Raw genomic sequence first — 19330 nt, forward strand, 5'->3', positions numbered from 1 at the left:
ATACCAAAATCTGTGGATGTTTTAGTCCCATTATATATAATAGTATCCTTTTATCTAAAAGGGAGAAATCAAGCTTTGCTTTTTGAAATTTTGGGGGATATTTTTGAGCTGTGAATGGTTGAATCTGCAGGTACAGAATCCATAGATACAGAGGATTGACTATGATTACATTGAAGCATATGTTCTGAACACATATACACTATGGTTGTGCACTGAATCCGTTTCCTCAGTTTCCTCCATTTAATTTGGTACCTTCAGTACTTTGGAAGCATGTAATGGGAAGCCCTCTCCCTGTACAAAAAAGAGAAAGAATTAAACTAACTTGACAAAGGATGAGACAGAAAAGAGAGGTAGGGGTCTTTATATAGCATTAGCCAGAGACCTGTGAGAGTTTCTAGGTCACATAATTTCTCTTATAGTAGCTGGGAGAGTTTGTGTGAAGAGAATGCATGACTAGAGGAGTATTTTCTAACAAATTCCATGTACGTCTCATAATTTGGTTTCTAGTCTTTCATATAAGCCCCTTTGAAATGGGTACAAATGGCTGGAATGCTGTACAGTTGGCTTTCCATATTTCTAGGTTTAACTTGTGTGGATTTGATTATTCATATATTTAATTCATACTGTCCATCTAGAAATCTCTATGTCCTCTAGTGCAACTGTAGGTTATCCAGTGTGATCCCAGACAATAGGACTACTACCTAGGAAAAATTCTGGGAATTGTAGTACAAAATATGTTCAAAATAAGATAACCTTTTCAAGCTGCAACAACAGCCAGGAGTTCACATTTCTGTTTATTAATTATTGGTAAAGGTAAAGGTTTTCTCCTGACATTAAGTCTAGTAATGTCCAACTGTGGGGGTTGGTGCTCATCTCCATTTCTAAGCTGGAGTTATCCATAGACACCTCCAAGGTCATGTGGCTGGCATGACTGCATGGAGCATTGTTACCTGCCCACCGGAGCAGTACCTATTGATCTACTCACATTTGCACATTTTCAAACTGCTAGGTTGGCAGAAGCTGGGGCTAACAGCAGGAGCTCATCTGGATTTGAACCACCTACGTTTTAATCAGCAAGTTCAACAGCTCAGCTATTTAACCATCATTAATTTTAATGGCTGAGAATAGACAATTGTGCATTTACAACATTTAGCAAAAATGGGAAATTTTGTTAGTTTAAAGTATTTAAATTTAGTAATACAGAGCAGAAATGGCACACCCCATTTCTATGAAAACATAATTTGCGTCTATTATTATTATTAGAGTTTTAGGACTCCCATAGATACCCAAATCCATGGATGCTCAGTCCCATTATATACAATGGTGTAGAGCAATGGAGTCCCTTATATATAATGTCAAAAGCAAGGTGTGCTTTTTGTAATTTCTTTTGGTGGTCTGGGAATATTTTCAAGAACTGGAGGGTTGCATCCGTGGATACAGAGGGCTGACTGTAATCCTCACCTGCTGCCGAAGCTCTTTCATTCCACCAGATGGCGCATTGACAAAGAAAACCGATTTCTTCGAGGTGCCAGATCAGGCTTATTATTATGGGCATCTCTGTCCTCCTTTGACTACCTTGTCTTTTAGTTCCAGGTATGATCAAAAAGGCTATAGACATCGTGTTCTGCTTCTCAAATTCCAGCAAAAAAGTGATGTCTTCACTATATTGAAATGAGTTAGTAATTCTGGGATGTATAGGATGGGATGGATAGAAAATAAATAAACACTCTATAAGTAAATATTTGTGTGCGCCCTGGAACTATGTCTGAACTATGGTGACAGTGAGCCTTTCTTATGGCAGGGTCACCTTAGCATAGTGGTTCTCAACCTGTGGGTCCCCAGGTGTTTTGGCCTACAACTCCCAGAAATCCCAGTCAGTTTACCAGCTGTTAGGATTTCTGGGAGTTGAAGGCCAAGACATCTGGGGGACCCACAGGTTGAGAACCACTGCCTTAGCAAGATTTGTTGGAAGTGAGTTTGCCTAGTCCCTCTTCTGAATCTGAGAGAGCCTGACCTGCCCAAAGGGGCTTCTGCACTGTAGAATGAATGGGGCTTAGCACCACTTTAACAACCATGGCTCAATGCTATGGAATTCTGTGAGTTTGGCGAGGCAACCAGCTCTCTTTGGCAGAAAGGGCTAAAGACCCTGTGAAATCATAACTTCAATAATTCTATCGCATTATTGAGCCATGTCAGTCAAAATGGTGTCAAACTGCCTTCATTCTACAGTGTGGATATATCCTAAATTTCCATGTCTGAGAGGGGATTTGAATTCCAGTGTCCAGAGTCATAATCCAATGCTGAAACTATGTTCATGCAGAATTACTGGAAGGTTTTTGAAAAATTGAAGTTATTTTTCCTAGGTGAAATAAAATTGAATAAGTTAACACACACACACACATACAGAAAGATGCACCTCAGAAGCATAGCTAAATCATAAATGCCCCTGTATGGGGCACTGTGTAGAATGAATGCAGTTAGACACCGTTTTAAGTGCCTGGGCTCCATGCGATTTTATCTAAGGCCCCTTCCACAGAGCTGAATAAAATCCCACATTTTCTGCTTTCAACTTGGATATATTGCCATATATGGACTTAGATAACCCAGTTCAGATATTGTGGGATATTCTGGGTTATATGGCTGTGTGGAAGGGCCCTAAGTTAATGAGAGAAAGAGAGAGCGAGACAAGACTCTGCACATTTTGCTGCAAACTCTGCTAAAAGTATTTCCTTGAACTGAACCAGTTGCCATTTGGAAACTCTTTGGCAAAGAAGGGAAAGATGTCGTCCATTGCTCTGTCCAATAAAGGCAGTATGCAGCCAGACCTTGAAGCTACAAGGCTATTCAATGCTAATCAAGGTTGCCAATTGGAACATTCACACCTGCCTCCAACAGACAAGAGTTCTTTCTCCCACCCTGGACCTTCCACCTTCCCCACTTGCCTAGTTTCTAATATACCTCACAACCTCTGAGGATGCCTGCCATAGATGTGGGTGAAACGTCAGGAGAGAATGCTTCTGGAACATGGCCTGGAAAACTCACAGCAACCCAGATCTCGTCCATTTCCAACTCGCATGAACCCATAGCATTGAGCTTTGGTAGCTGAAGCGGTGTCGAGCTGCATCCATGCTAGCGTGTGGAAGAGGCATTTGTGTGTGTGGAACTAACTGGGCCTCCGCGAGAAGACAAGGGCGGGGAGAGGGGAGCCTGCCGTTTCATAAGGCCCGGTGTGGAGGAATGCGGCTTCCTCCCGTAGTCAACAGCTCTCTCTGCCCTCGAGGGATACAGGCTCAGAGCTCTGCTCGGGCGTTTTGTCAGATGAGTGGAATTAAAAGTATTTCCAAATTGCTTTTCTACCCATAACTCTGTCAAGCGCCCCAACGGGGAGAGAGCCGGGATCACCTGTTGGCTCAGGGACACCCGGAGACGACACTCCTCTCGCCGGATGGGGGTCTTTTTTATTTCTTTTATTTATTTTACCCCAAATCTCTTTCAACCTCCGAAGCCGCGCCGTTTCCGACGCCACCCCACCCGCGGTTGTTATCATTGGAGGAATCCTCCCTTTCTCTGCGCAGGCGATAAGCGGGCGGCGTCGCGGCCAGAACAACAATAATAAACACCGCCGCCAAAGCAGGGTCTGGGCCCGAAACCACGCCCGGCTCAGGCGGCACCGGGAGGGGAGCGGGCAAAGGGGGGCTGTGGGGTGCGGAGGGACCACTGGAGAAGGAATGCAGTCTGGAACCCCTGAACTGCCACGGCGAACCCCGGGAGTTGTAGTTTTCCAAGGTCTTGAGCCTTCTCTGCTATAGAGGGCTGGTGCCTCCCCGAACTCCCTCCCAACACTCTAGAGCAGGCCTGGGCAAACCTTGGCCTTCCAGGTGTTTTGGACTTTAACTCCCACAATTCCTAACAACTAGTAGGAATTTGCCTAGTTTCCAACAGAACTCACAACCTCTGAGGATTATTTATTTATCGTGTCAGAAGAGAACCGTGGGTACAGTTGTATCTAAAAACACAAAATTAAAAACTTGGCATGATACTAAATGTCCTTTGACCAGTAGCTGGCCACATGGAGTGCCTCTGGTGTGGCAATAAGAAGGTCCTCCATTGTGCCTGTGGCTGGGCTCAGGCTGCATTGTAGTAGGTGGCCTGTGGTTGGCTCTTCTCCACACTCGCATGTCGTAGTAGACTCCACTCAGTAGCTCCATTTCCTAAGGTTGGCTTTTCATCTCCTGGTGCCAGAGCTCTCTGTGTTCAACGTCTTCCAAGTCGTCCAGTCTTGTGTGCTCTCATTTGGAATCAGCCATGGGTTGAGGTTCCGGGTGATGTTCCTGCGAGTATCTCTGTAGATCTTACCTCTGATGATGCCTGTCATAGATGTGGGCAAAACGTCAGGAGAGAATGCTTCTAGAACATGGCCATACAGCCCTGAAAACTCACAGCAACCCACCTGGAGGGCCGAAGGTTGACCATGCCTGCCTCATAGAGTGGCACCCTCCCTTCTTTAAAAAAAAATCACCAAAAATGAGAAGGGAAAACGGAAAGGTGGAGAATGAATGCATTTTGACACCTCAGCAATGGGCCGCCGCCAGACCCCGAGGCTGCGGAACCATGGGAGCTGGAGTTGTCGCCCCATGGCTCTTTGGCAGAGAAGGCCCTAGACCAGTGGTTTCCAACGTTTGGGCCTCCAGGTGTTTTGGTCTTCAGCTCCCACAGTTCGTAGCAGCTGGTAAACTGGCTGGGAAGTCCAAATCACCTGGAGGCCCAAAGGTTGGGAACCACTGCCCTAGACCTTGTAAAACAGCATTTCCCAGGTCTCCATAGAAGGGAGCCATGGCGACTCAAAGGGTGCCAAAGGGCATTCAAGCCAGGCTTTTCAATGCTAATTAAGGCGATCAGTTGCAACATTCACACCTGCCTCCAACAGACAAGAGTTCTTTCTCCCGCCCTGGGCATTCACTTGCCTAGTTTCCAACAGACTTCACAACCTCTGAGGATGCCTGCCATAGATGGGGGCGAAACGTCAGGAGAGAATGGGTTGTGCATTTTCTGGGCTGTATAGCCACGTTCCAGAAGCATTCTCTCATGACGTTTCACCCACATCTATAGCAGGCATCCTCAGAGGTTGTGAGGTCAGGAGAGAATATGGCACAGTTTATGGCCATATAGTCCGGAAAACTCACAGTAACCCATTCATGCCTGTCCTGAGGCACTGGTGCGAAGGTGGTCGCCTCTGCCAGACTCATCACACTGGATCATGAATCCACTTTAAATCCGGTTCCTGCCTCCTGGGGTTTGTAGTTTGGTGAGGCCCAGGACCTGTCTGGCTGAGCTGTTTAAAGCTCCCTCCCTGAAGTGGATTTAAAGTGGATCCAAGCTCTAGTGGGATGAGGTCCTGGGAAATAAAAAAGGAGGTGGGAGATTCCTGTGTGTGCCTGGAGGGCCCAAAAGTCAGGGCAACCTGAAGGAGAGGGAAAACAGCGTTGTTGTATGTATTCCGGGCTGTATGGCCATGTTCTAGAAGTATTCTCTCCTGACGTTTCGCCCACATCTGTGGCAGGCATCCTCAGAGGTTGTGAGGTTGTGAGGGAAAACAAGTTCCGAGACCAAGGGAGAGAGAGGACTCCCCGTAAACACGATTCTCCTCCTGCTCCTCCTTGAAGTGGGAATGGATCCGCAATGGATCCCTTGCTCGGGATGGAGTGGCACTCCGGGCGGGGAGGGGGCGTCTCCGGGGCTGGGCTGCTCCCTTTCCTCCTCGCAGGTGACCGGTGCGTCCCTCGACCCATCCCCCCCCCCCCCAGTCCCCCGTCCCCTCTCCGTGCCTAGAGAGAGAACACGCCCAAGAAGGAGCCAGAGAGAGAGAGAGAGAGAGAGAAGGAGGGAAGAAGAGACGGAGAGTAACATTGAACCTGAGGAAAGGAGGGAGGGAGGGAGGGAGCGCGCACGCCAGATTATTGGAGAGCCCCAAACATCCCCCTCAGCAGCGCTTTCTTTCTCTCTCTCTCTCTTTCTTTCTCTCTCTCTCGTGCAAGGCTGGCGTGTGACAGGCATACCAATCCGGACTAGAGAGGCAGAGGCAGACCCAGCGGAGGGCTCCTGGGATTGTCTCTCTCTCTCGGGATTTACAAACCCAGCGAGAGGGAGGGAGGCAGGGAGGGTGGACGAGGAGTCGGGCGCCCGCTCCGGGCTTCGGATCCTCGCCTCTGGTGCCTCCTGCCCTTGCACCCCTTGCACCCCTTGGCCGGCGCAAAAAGGACGACGACCACACGCTCAGAAATAACCAGACCTACTCTATTTCTGGGAGTCGATTTTCATCCCCCCCTCTATTTTTTAAAACCAAACCAAAACAAAAGACGCTATTTCTCATGTGGATCTGAAACCCCACCACCAGAGAGGAATATGAACAGGAAAACCAGGCGCTGGATATTCCACATCTTTCTGAGCCTAGGGATTGTCTATATCAAAATTGGGTAAGTCGCTTTCCCTCCTCTCTCACGTTGCCTCTCTCTTTTTGCCTTTCTCTCGCGCTGCGGCCAACCTGTCCGGACCTGTGAGCGTTTATCAACTTTGGGGGGAAAGTCTGGCAGAGGGGCTTCGACTCAGAGTAGCCTGACTCAGAGTAGCCCCCTCCCCGGGTTCCTGGCTGCTGATCTCCCATTGAATCTGAAAACGAGGGAGTTGGGCACGTTGGGGAGGAAAGGTGAAAGCCCTGGGCTCCACGGGAGGCCGGACTCGAGTGGGGTGGGTGGGGTGAGGAGGGCAAGCAGGGGGTCGGAAACAGGCTGTTCTTCTTTTGTGTTGTCGAAGGCTTTCATGGCCAGAATCCCTGGGTCGTTGTGCATTTTCCGGGCTGTATGGCCATGTTCCAGAAGCATTCTCTTCTGTGGGCGATACGTCAGGAGAGAATGCTTCTGGAACATGGCCATACAGCCCGGAAAACGCACAACGACCCACTGTTCTTCCCTCCCTTTTCCAAAGGGGTCTGCAAAGGAGACAGGCTTCCCTTCCAAAGGTGATGGAGTTGAGGAGAAGGCATGAAAGCTCTGGCTGCCGGCTCGGGAGGTGGGAGTGGCAAGCGCGCTCTGCACATGCTCGCAGCCAGGCTGGAGGAGAGGAGGCGCCGCCAGAGGACAAACCGGAGAGGCCTCTTCTTCTCCTTCTCCTTCTCCTTCTTCTTCTTCTTCTTCTTCTTTTTTTTTTGGGGGGGGGGGGGGAGAAGGGCAGCCACCGACTCGTTGGACACCAGACCCCGGTGGTGCAATGGGTTAAACCCTTGTGCCGGCTGGAGCAAAGCGGACCACCCAGGGCCATAGCCAGAAAATATTGGGGGGGGGGGGGGGGTTGAAACTTTTTTTTAGCGAATCATGAAGAGTAGTTCCATAACGTGAAATAATTTAGAAAGCAAGCTCCATTGATAAACTTCAGTGGAGACTCAAGGCAGATAAACCTCAGTGGAGATTCAAGGCAGATAAACTTCAGTGGACACTCATGGGGATTTGTTTAACCAGTAAACCAGGATTTTTTGAAACCTGAAAAATTTCGGGGGGGGGGGTTTGAATCCCTACCTCCCCCCTTGGCTACAGCCCTGCCTCCCAATTTTCGAGGCTTTGCATTCATTCTTGCCTCTCCTCTGCAGCAAAGGGGTCTCCGGTTGTTCGCACGCCTTTCCTAGGATGCTGCTCACTCAGATCAGACCGAGCGCCTTCAGACTGTGCGCCTCTCTCTCGCTCTGCCTTCGGTGTGTGAGAATGTCCACCCAAAAGCACTCGCGTCCCACTCCACGGGGAGGCTTCATTCCCAGCCTCTTTGGGAATGGGTGCTGTGAAGGAAGACTCTCTTTCCATCTGTCTCTCAGCCCCAAACGCGTGGCGGGGTGGATGCCCGAAAGGCTTTGGGGAAGGCACGTGCAAGGTGTGTTTGGATGCTGGCACGGGCGCCTCGTCTGCCAGGGAGAGAGAGAGGGGGGGGGGCGAGTGTCTGCTTGCTTCTCTCCCTCCCTCCCTCCCTCCCTCCCTCCCTCCCTCCCTCCCTCTCTCTCTCTCTCTCTGGGGGAAGGTGGTGTCTTACTGCCTCACAATCCTACAGGTGTGATCCGACCCTGTGGAGCAGGCATAGTCCAACTTGGGCCTTCCCTCCAGGTGTTTTGGACTTCAACTCCCACCATTCCTGACAGCCTCAGGCCCCTTCCTTTCCCCTCACAGCCGCTTAAGGGAAAAGGAAAGGGCCCGAGACTGTGAGGAATGGTGGGAGTGGAAGTCCAAAACACCTGGAGAGAGGGCCCAAGTTGGCCCATGCCTGCAGTAGACCATGCACCGAAGCCAAAGCGAGTCTGTTTTGATTCCAGGGGCGTCCCGAGCGGGTCTGTTGGGGGCCGGCTGGAGAGAAAGGGAGGAAGAAAGGAAGGGGCGGGCCCAACCCGCTCCGGGGGGCTCTCCTTTCTCCTCTTTTTATCCCCACCCACCCACCCGGTTCCCGGAGGAGCTGCCGGCGGGCAGAAGAGGCAGCCGGGCAGGACCGCGTCTCCTGGGTCTCTCTCTCTCTCTCTGCCTGGCTGGGGGAACAAAATGATGTTTTTGGTTCTGCTCGAGTATGTGCCGCAACCTGCCGGATGACATTGGCAAACTGCGCCTCCAGGAGAGGGGGCCAGGAGCGTGATAATGTTGGGGGGGGGGGGGGCGAAAGAAAGAAAGAGACAGAGAGAAAAGGCAGAGCGCAGGGAAGCTGATCTCGTTAGCTACACCTCCTTCGGGACCACGCTGGGTTGGGGAACTCAGGGAGTCAACACAGCCCTATAACCCAGCATATCAAGGCAGGAAATCCCACAGTATCTGCTTTGAACTGGCATATATGGCAGTCCGGACGCAGACAACCCAGTTCAAAGCAGATATTGTGGGATTTCCTGCCTGATATTCTGTGAGGAAAGGCCCGAAGTCTTCAGAAGGAACTTTCCAAAGTTCTCCCGGACCTAATCGTTCACCTTTTGGCTTAACTCCTGGGAAGATGGGAAGGAAAGAAAGGGAAAAGTTTCCAGTCAGGCTTCTGGGGCGACCCTTTTCTCTTGGTGAAAGTTGACGCTGTGTAGACTCGAAAATACGTTTCTATCAAATGGGGGCCCTTCCAGACAGCCCGATATCCCAGGATATCAAGGCAGAAAATCCCACATTATCAGAGTATGGACTCAGATAACCCAATTCAAAGCAGATATTGTGGGATTTTCTGCCTTAATATTCTGGGATATAAGGCTGTGTGGAAGGGCCCCTTGATGGGCAGATCAGAAGTCCAGAAGGGCCCAAACGGCATCTCTGTGTCCTTTGAAGCCCACATTCACCTGCCACCCCCCCCCCCCCCCCCGCTCCGAAGTGACTCAAAACGTAGGCCCTTTGCCCAGGAGATGTTTTCGATACCCTACGTGCTGGGAGTTGTTTCCTTGTTTTTGTCCCATGGGTTGTGAGATGCCGGTCTCTTTCGTGGGTTGCTTGTTGTTGTTGCCTTCCAACGTGCCTCCTTCCTTGCTTGCTTCCTCCTGACAGGGGCTTCTCCTCCGTGGTGGCTCTGGGCGCCAGCATCATCTGCAACAAGATCCCGGGCTTGGCTCCTCGGCAGAGGGCGATCTGTCAGAGCAGGCCCGATGCCATCATCGTGATCGGAGAAGGCTCCCAAATGGGCCTCAATGAGTGCCAGTTCCAGTTCCGCAATGGGCGCTGGAATTGCTCCGCCTTGGGAGAGAGGACAGTCTTTGGAAAAGAGCTGAAAGTGGGTATGTTACCTCTTAACTCTTCGCGGTTGCTGCTGCTGCTGTCCCCAAGGGTTGGGAGCCAGACCTCCAGGGAAGTTTCCAAAAGAAGAGAGAGGACTCAGTGAGCAAAGGGATGCCAGGGCATCTATGAGATATTGCAGAGAACCATCTATTTGCCCCGTTTTTATAGCCCAAGCTGTGATACTTGGCCTTCTTTCCAAGTTATCATTACAGCTACCTTCCAAGCAAGGGAAGGCTGAGAGACAGTGAGGTCACCCAGTGAGCTTTATGATGGGAGGGTTTTAAGCCGGGCCCAACCATTCCTAGTACAACTGTCTAATCCAGGAATGGGCAAATTGTATTCCTGGGTCACCTTGCTTCAACCTCTCAAGGCTCCCCAGACTGTCCTTACTCTGGCCAAGAAGAAGGATGCATTGCCCATTCCAGAAGCTTTGCACCATTCAATATTTTTTTATTTAAAAAACCTGTTTTCAAAACCAAAAGTGCACTTTTTGTTGGGGAATCTGAGCTGTTAGGCTCAAAATGACCCTCAGTTGGGGCTGATTTGATCATAAATATAGCAGAGTACCCAGGACCATAGCCAGAAAAAAAAATTGGGGGTGGGTTGAAAGTTTTTTTTTTGTGAATCATGAAGAGTAGTTCCATAATACAAAATAATTTAGAAATCAGACTCCATCTATAAACTTCGGTGGACACTCAAGACAGATAAACTTCAGTGGAAACTCATGGGGATTTGGTTAATCAGTCAAAATTCATGAGTAAATTGGGTTTTTTTTAAATCTGAAAAAATTAAAAATTTAACCCCTAACCCCGCCCCCCCCCCCCCCCCCCCTACAGCCAGCAGAAACTTTCCTGTGGTGAGCTAGTATAAGCTTTTAATCCTCAGGATGGTTTAGGATTGCAGAATCAGAACTTTAGGTTCAAAAATATTTATTGAAGTAAAAGAAATACATTCTGGATAGAAAGGGTCTTGGAGCTAACTAGCTTACTAAGTTTCATCTTCTAAAGAGGTGTAAAAGGGTAAAAAGTCAATGTAGCTACATTTTGCCTAGAGAGATGCAAAATGTGCATCCTTATAGGTAGAAAGAAAAGCAACAGGTTGAAAATGGAGAATGGCCACATGGCCAGCCCAGGGCAATAAAACGTAAAAGGAAGTTCCCTCATAGAATTCCATTGATAGATCATCAAAGGGGGGGGGGGGGGAGGAGTCAGTGGCTAGCAGGAGGAAGAAAGACAAAGCCCTTTTTGGGAAAACATGCATAGGAATGTGGAGAAAGGAGTCCCTCAGCTTAGCCCTGTCTCTAGCCTAGCTACTCATTGAGGACTGGAAACCTGATGACACAAGAGACTTGTGCAGTTCAGGGATGAAACCCAACACTTACAAGTATTATTTTCTGCTTTTTTGTGAGCATTATTGATGTTGGAAGCTCCCAGAGGCAAAAAACCTACCCTTGGATTCACCACATTTGCCCATCTGAGGCTTAACCACTCTTGCAGGCTTAGTGGAAGTCCAAGACAGTCTTTTATGCACAAATCTATTTCCCTTCAAAATACAGAAAGCCATGTGGCTTTGTCTTTAATGTATAGTGGTGACCTTTAATATTGTCATTATAGTGTTCAAAATGTCATCTTAAGGCATTGGTTCTCAACCTGTGGGTCCCCAGGTGGTTTGACCTACAATTCCCAGAAATCTCAACCAGTTTACCAGCCGTTAGGATTTCAGGGAGTGGAAGGTCAAAACATCTGGGGACCCACAGGTTGAGAACTACTGCCTTAAGGCAAACCTATCACAGGGTCTTCTTGGCAAGATTTGTCCAGAACAAGTTTGCCATTGTCTTCTGAGAGAGTGTGACCTGCACAAGCCCACCCAGTGGTTTCATGGCTGAGTGGGGATTCAAACCCTAGTTGCAGTCATAATGCTTAAGCCACTATACCATGATGGTTCAGCTTTAAATATAAGTGGACTTGAATCCTTACAACACTGCAGTAAAAATAATTGTGTCTAGAGTTTACTGTTGTTTTCCATCAAACTTAAGTGTAAGTCTGATTAAAAGCAAACAAACAAAAAAACTCAAGTTCTTGACACAACTATATTTCTATAGTAGTGATTCAAGGCAATGCTCAACACACTGCCTGGTAGATGTCTCATTAAAATCTGTGGGATTTCTGATTGGACTTCTGATTGGCCAACGATAAAGCTGCATTCAATAGTCAGATTGCTAAGAAGTTAGTTTGATTAAACTCAGCAAGATTAATTTTTGAGTAAATTCATAAATCCTGCTATTTGAGCATTTTAACAACCCATATGTAGGATAGACATCTATTTTCAACAATAAAGACAGTATGATGCAATGATTTGAAGTGTTGGAGTAGGACTCCGAGAGGTCAGGCTTGGAATCCTTGCTCAACCATGAAGACCCACTGTGTGACCTCGAGCAAGTCACACTCACTCCTCCTCAGGAGTCAATCTTGCTCAGAAAACCCTGAGAGAAGGTCATGATAAACTGGAGTTGACTTGAAGGCCCATTACCACTATGACAATAAAAAAATAACATGTAGTGAAACACACTGACTACGTGAAAGAGCCAGTGTGGTGTAATGTTGGAAGATGACATTGAATCCTTGTTTGAGCATGGAAAACCCCTTGTCTGACCTTTGGCAAGTTGCAGTCTCTGAGACTAAGAAAAAGGCAAGAACAACCATCTTCTCAATCAATCTTGACAGGAAACCATGGAATAGAATAAATCACAAAATATCAACAAGAAATCCAGTCAGTAAAGCTTCTACAAGCACATTGTGGGCCAGCTTCAGGTTGTGTCAGGTGGAGGTGGGCAAAGTATGGCTCTGGAGTTGCTTGTAACTCTCAAGGTTGTTTTTGTGGCCAACCTTTCCAGATTCTGTAGACTTCTTTTTTTTCTCATCCATAAAAGGGTTAATTACCTGTCCTGATGAAATGACTTCCAGCCACTTCCAGTTTTTTTAAAAAAAGTGGAGACAGGATTTTAGGTAGTCCCAGGATCCTATGAACACAAATCTGGTCCTTAGGCCTAGAAAAATTCTCCAGTGCAATACTGCAGACATGTGTGATGCTCATAGGAGAACACTGAGGCAATATTAGTGTGTTTATTTTAAGCAAATTGCAGTGAGGCTAGTGTAACATGAGCTTGCAGTAGAAACAGGAGAAATTACTCTGTAAAGTCTTGTCAGGTTAAAAATAAATAAAGGCATGCATTTAGTATCTCAGAAAATCCATCTTAAGATAGGAAAGGAGATAGAAAAGAGAAACTGACCCGTGCTTGGTAACAAGCGGCCATAAAAGCTGGCTCCCCTGTGTGGATGTAGGCTAGCATCCATTGTTGGGGTTGGAGCCTCATGGATGCTCCTTCTCGGGCAAAGGAACCCAAAGGGACTAACTAGCTTCTTGAGAATAGAGGGAAGTGAAATCTTCAGGTAAGAAGGAAGCAAATGGCTTACGCAGATATATTAAAGAAAGATATGGAAAGCATCTACACCAGTGGTTCTCAACCTGGGGTCCCCAGATGTTTTTGGCCCACAACTCCCAGAAATCCCATCCAGTTTACCAGCTGTTAGGATTTCTGGGAGTTGAAGGCCAAAAATATCTGGGAACCCCAGGTTGGGAACCATTGATCTACACTGTAGAATTAATGCAGTTTGACATCCCTTTAATTGCCTTGACTCAGTGCTGTGAAATCATGGGTATTGTAGTGTTCCAAGGTCTTTAGCCTTCTCTGCCAAAGAGTGCAGGGATCTCACCAAGCTACAACTCCCAGGATTCGATAGCATTGAGCCAGGGCAATTAAAGTGCAGTCAAAGTGTATAATTCTGCAGTGCAGACACATTCTGAGACAACTGAATAGTTAGTAATGTGATTACTATGAAGACAATCACAAAATAATCAATTAAATGTAACTAAGGTGCTCTAAGAATAAAATTAACATATCAAGCTATGTGTAAAATCCTACTGAGTGATTGCATAGATGACTATGTTGTCTCCTGACACACCCTGCCCTCCAGCAGCATACTAATGTAAGAGCAAAAACTGTGGAAATATGTGAGCATGTAAAAGACTGCAGATAGGCCCCTCAAAAGAAAGTGTAAAATATGAATGTCAGGAGCAGGCAATTTATTATCATTTTCTACTGTATCCACAAAAGTTCATGAGAAAATAACAGCCAGTTAGTCTGAAAGGTGTTGCCACATTTCTTTCCCCCTCCATCTCCCTTCCTTCTTCCTTTTATCCTTCATGCTGTCATCGCACATGGAATACTGTATAGAGTTCTGGTCACAGTTCCTAGAAAAGGATATTGTAGATCTGGAAAATGTGCCAGAAATGGTGATGAAAATGATCAAGGGAATGAGGGCTATGAGGGCAGGTTGCAGTGTTCAGGACTGTTTAGTTTAGGGAAAAGAAAGAAGGGGAAAAGAAGAAAATAAGAGATATACAAAAGTGTGCCTCTTTCATCATATTAGAAAGAGGATGTGGTAGTGCAATGGGTTAAACTCTTGTGCTGGCTGAACTACTGACCTGAAGGTTGGCAGTTCAAATCCACGAGAAGGGGTGAGCTCTTGACTGTCAGCCCTAGCTTCCCATGTGGGGACATGAGAGAAGCCTCCCAGCAGGATGGTAACACTGGGAACGTCTATGTAGACGACTGATTCTCTCACACCAGAAGTGACTTGCAGTATGTTCCCAATTCGCTTCTGACATGATAAAAAAATCATATTAGAACCAGAGTCATCCATTGAAACTGCATGTTAGAAAGTGCAGAGTAGACAAAAGGAATTCTTCTCCATTCAGTAACACTAAACAACCATGCTTGCTGACATACAATGTAGTGATCACTGTCAACTTGGACAGCTTTAAAGGGGGAATTAGATGAATTCATTGAAGTTAGAGTGATCATTGGTTACTAGGATGCCTAATTATGATTACCAGAATCAAAGCCAAGACGCCTCTATGTAATGTGAGATGGATGGTCCAACTCATTTATGTTCTGCTTGAGAGATTCCCTTAGACTTCTGGTTGGCCATTGTGTTAAGAGAATGCTGTATGGATGGGAATTTGAACGGATTTAGCAGAGCTGTCCTTAAACCAGTTCACAGATAGAAAACTCAATAAACATTGTAATGTTTTAAAAAATTTTAGGCGGGGGTTGGAATCAAGAAAATGCATTTCAAAAGTCCATTTATGCAGAAACACAACTTCGAGAGTGTAAAGGCCTCCTCCTGGGTCTAGGCAGAAAGGAGAAATAGATGGATTTCTTCTTGTCTGGATATATGTAGTGTTCCAAGGTCATATTAATTAATTTAATTTATATTCCATCTTTCTTTGTGTACAGGAACCAATTTACAGCCAATTTTAAAAAGGGTACAGGAAACTATTTGTCTAAAAGTTCTGCAAATCCAAAACCAAGCCAATCAATCTTAATAAAACTGGCACTCTTATATTTGGCTTCTTTCTTCGTATAAGGCCCCTATATCATTCAATTTCCCAAAAATCCCTTTTGGTCCCCTTTTATTGGTGATATTAGTAATTTATTCCAGATGAAAGCTGATTGATTATGTTACTATGACTATGGAACAAAAGTAAAATTTAAATTTGAGTGAGACTAAGGGTTATGCCTAATATATTAATTCAGAAATGCAGTCTCTCTACATTGCATATAAGCATTCTAAATTAGCAGTGTCCCAAAGCTGAGATAAACTAGCTTTAGAGCATATACAGAATGCAAACAGAAATTGTAACAAACCCCATCATACTTTTTAAATGCTGTTTATGCAAAGTTGAGTCAGAACTGCTATGGTACTTCCTTCTTCCTATTTTTTCTCTAGTATACAAATGGCTGCTGTTCCCCTTGTCCTATTCTATGAAATAAGTCTACCCAAAGTTGAGTCAGAATCACTGTGGTGCAAGGTACTTTCTTCTTCCTATTTCTCTCTGGTATACAAATGGCTGCTGTTCCCCTTGTCCTATTCTATGAAATAAGTCTACCCTTGGCTCAGTGAAACAACTCTAAAGATTACCCCTGCTCTAAAAATCTCCAGGCAGGCCATTATAATAGCTTCCTTGGCACCTGAGGGCACTATCAAGGTGCCCAATCTATTATTCAGTCAGCCTTCACTATGAATACTGTAATTAAGCACAATGCCTACCTTGAAGTCTCACCCAAGTTTTTACTGTACAGGTTGTGTATCTCTTATTTGGAATTCCAAAATCTGAAATACTCCAAAATCTGAAATCGTTCTTCATCTGTGTAGTTGAGATAGTTAGTTATACCTTTTGTTTCTGAAGATTTATGTACATAAACTTGGTTTCATCCACACAGTTATTAAAAATGCCTTCAGTCATGTATAAAGTGTGTATGAAATATACATGAATTTCATGTTGACTTGGGTCCTATCTCCAAAATATTATATTATGCACATGCAAATACAGGTTTCAAAAACTGATATAATCCAGAATCCAAAACACTTCTGTTCCAGAAATTTTTGATAAGAGATATTCAACCAGTGGGCACAGCATAGACTGCATATAGTATTAATTAATTTTTATGCTTGTTCATTTAATGCACTGTTGACTGATTTTTCTTAAGAGGGCTCAACTACAAAGGAGTCTTGGTGGTCCCATTTTGCCTGAACATTTGTCTTCCTTTAAGGGTAGGCTCAGCTACCCTACCGAAGTCAGATAATGGCAATGGTGGTATGCTTGAGCCACCTTTTTTCTGGGTACACAGTGAATATGGAAGAGAACAATTTTTAAACCAAAACTTCTTTCTAGCCAGTGGAATAATTACTGTTCTTTGTGAGAACAGCAGATACAAAGAGTACCAGGATTGGTTTAAACATCCCATGTAAAATACTTCAGAATTCTTGGACATTAAAAGTGGATGGCTTGCTTTTTACCACATTTTAATCAGTCTCTATGATAGGGTATATTTCAGTTTGAGCATTGGATTCTGGAGACCAAGGCTCAGCTATGGAAAGCCACTGGGTGACCTTGGGCAAATCACACCTTCTCAACTTCAGAGAAGGGCAAAAAACAAACACCTTTTGAACAAATCTTGTCAAGAAAACCCAATAGTAGATCTTTGCCTTAGGGTAGCCATAATTTGGAAATGACTTAAAGGCATTACCCTAAGCACCACAATGATTTGACATTTCTAGAATAACGTGCATCGTTTCATGATTCTTAGATCTCTCCATGAGACAAGATAATAGATATTGCAAGAATAGCACATTGTAAGGAAGGTAAAGAGGCCCAATGCTGATGAAATCATGATGTCTTCAGGGTCAGAATCATAAGAAAGAATGTGGGAAAGGATTGCAGACAGTCAAGCAGGGCTGTACCAGGTACAGTAGTGCTGTCAGGTTACCCCTAGGACTCACCTCAGATATCCTAGAAAAAAAAGAAAAGAATGGGTGATCACACACACACACACACACACACACACACACACACACACTAAAGCCAGCTGGTACTTGAAACTCTATGCAAAACCCAGTATTTTAGGTAGGTACAAAACTGAAGAAGAAACATGGCAAAAGGATGAATTTGCTTGGCAATACTGATTTTGGATTGTCATGCTATACCGTGATATGATCATTTCTGCTTGATATAAGAAAGGATCAATACATCAACTCACTGAGCTTGTTGCTACTGTTTTGGAGATGTTTTGGTCAGCCCTATTCTTGCAGAAGAGGTTTTCTAAATTGACATAAGACTATGGCTGTTGCCTTTTACTTAAGAAGCTTTGTTCCTAAAGTCCAAAACCAAGAGTTTATTTACACGATATAGCATTCTGAGGTCATTTTAATTGTCATAGTTCAATTCCACAGAATCTTGGGAAGTTTGGTGAAATAGTTTATCTGCCACAGTGCTCTAGTGACTTGTTTAAGGGAATAGACTAGAGCTCGCCCGCATAACATTCTAACCAGAGTATGCCTCACTAAGCTACAAATCCCAGGGTCCCTTAGGATGGAGCCATGGCAGGCATTCAGCTGCTATAACTGTTTCATGTCTGAACATGCTGAAAAGTCAGCAGCATGGGTTCACTAAAGGGCTGCAGAAGCTTTGTGTGTAAATATATTGTATGCTTTACGAGGAACCAAAAAGAGACTTGAGGTTCCATGCAGCACAAAATATCAAAGCTTAGTTTTCTAGTTGGGATTTTGAAATGAGCCCAAAGATCCTAAATTAATTTGGGGAGGAGGGATATCACCATTGTCTAGAGAGAAACCCAGAGAGACTGTATTGTTTTTAATCAATGGATGTCAATAACATTACATTATTAATTACTATATATACATGTGTATAAGTTGACCTCATGTATAAAGTTAAGGATCCATTTTTGGGCCAAAATTATTGATTTCAAGGAGATGCATGGATAAGTTGAGGGTCATTCCATGGAGAGGGGAAAGGGCCAGTGTTGCCTCAGGGAGGCAGTTGCCTTTGGCTGCTGCCGCCATTTTCCTGTCCAGGCATCCACAGAGGCCAGAAGTGGCATTACTGTGGAGAAAGAGTTAAGGTATTGTGCTCACAATGACCTGTAGATCAGTCAACCTAGGTTTCTTGAGTTGATTAAAAAAATTATAGACATATACATGAAGGTATAGGGTATATAGATATACAGACATTGGTTGTACCTTAATCTACCTTCACCTTCCAAGTAACATGATTTTATAATGCCATTACACTGAGCAATGGCATTACAAAATCTTAATGCCCAGTCATTGCGTGGTTCGCACTTCCAAAAGATTTTCTGTAGAGGTATTTGTTGCCATTTCTCAACACAACAAGACATGTTAAGGGCAGTGTGCCAGGTCATATGGTACTTTTTAATCTACCCTCAGAACGGTGGTGTATAATGGCACAAATTCCACTTTCAGAGGTGTGGAATGCATTGCATCTCTAACTCCAGACCTGAGGATTCTTTGGAAGGGAGCCAAGGCAAGTTCAAAGCCTCTTCAGGAGAGAAGGGGCCTTGTCAGAGTCCTCTGGTAGCCTCGGGGACTGAATGAGAAAATGACACTGAGAGACAGGTGTGCCCAAGGCACATCTGGGCAGGGCGCCTTGATTTGTTGAAAGTAGTTACCCAGAGAGCCATCTTGTTTAAAACTGTCTGTACTTAAATGTGAATCAAAGTCAGTAGATGGCGGATCTAAAATAATTATGGACTCAGTGCACTTGAAAACAGTTTTGAGCAGTGAAAAGGAAAGAAAGAAAAAGATTTTGGCTGTTTCTACTTCTTACTTTAAAAAAAGTATAACAAGCAGATAGCATTTAAAAGCAGAATGAGAAAAGCAAAAGCATGGGATCTTCAGAATTCCTAAAAACTACACATTACCTTTTAAATGAAATAAAATTCCATACCCCTTCGGGAGCTATTCTGCCTGTACAACATGTACATCTCCCTGACATTGAGTCTAGTCGTGTCCGACTCTAGGGGTTGGTGCTCGTCTTCATTTCTAAGCCCAGGAGCCAGTGTTGTCCATAGACACCTCCAAGGTCATGTGCCGGCATGACTTCATGGAGTGCTGTTACCTTCCTGC

General features: G+C 45.3%; 1 protein-coding gene and 1 long non-coding RNA gene across 3 annotated transcripts in view; one reads left to right on the forward strand and one right to left on the reverse strand.

Annotated features, from left to right (window-relative positions):
* Window positions 1–3950: 3950 nt before the first annotated feature.
* Window positions 3951–9545, reverse strand: LOC134296063 (uncharacterized). The gene is made up of 2 exons (XR_010002633.1): window positions 9408–9545; window positions 3951–4368 (listed from the first exon to the last, which is right to left on the reverse strand). It is a non-coding gene; the product is annotated as an uncharacterized LOC134296063 (long non-coding RNA).
* The window catches only part of wnt7a (Wnt family member 7A), a 65975-nt gene continuing 52563 nt past the window's right edge, over window positions 5919–19330 (forward strand). Inside the window, exons 1-2 of one of the 2 annotated variants that reach the window (XM_003223969.3) lie at window positions 5919–6473; window positions 9534–9760. In XM_003223969.3, the coding sequence (XP_003224017.1) occupies window positions 6403–6473; window positions 9534–9760 (298 nt within the window). In that variant the 5' untranslated portion in view covers window positions 5919–6402. Of the gene's footprint in view, window positions 6474–8457; window positions 8591–9533; window positions 9761–19330 lie in introns of those variants that run through there. The other variant, XM_062969963.1, reaches the window with a different exon arrangement.

Source organism: Anolis carolinensis, chromosome 2, assembly GCF_035594765.1.
Source record: "Anolis carolinensis isolate JA03-04 chromosome 2, rAnoCar3.1.pri, whole genome shotgun sequence".
NCBI classification, from domain to species: Eukaryota; Metazoa; Chordata; class Lepidosauria; order Squamata; family Dactyloidae; genus Anolis; species Anolis carolinensis.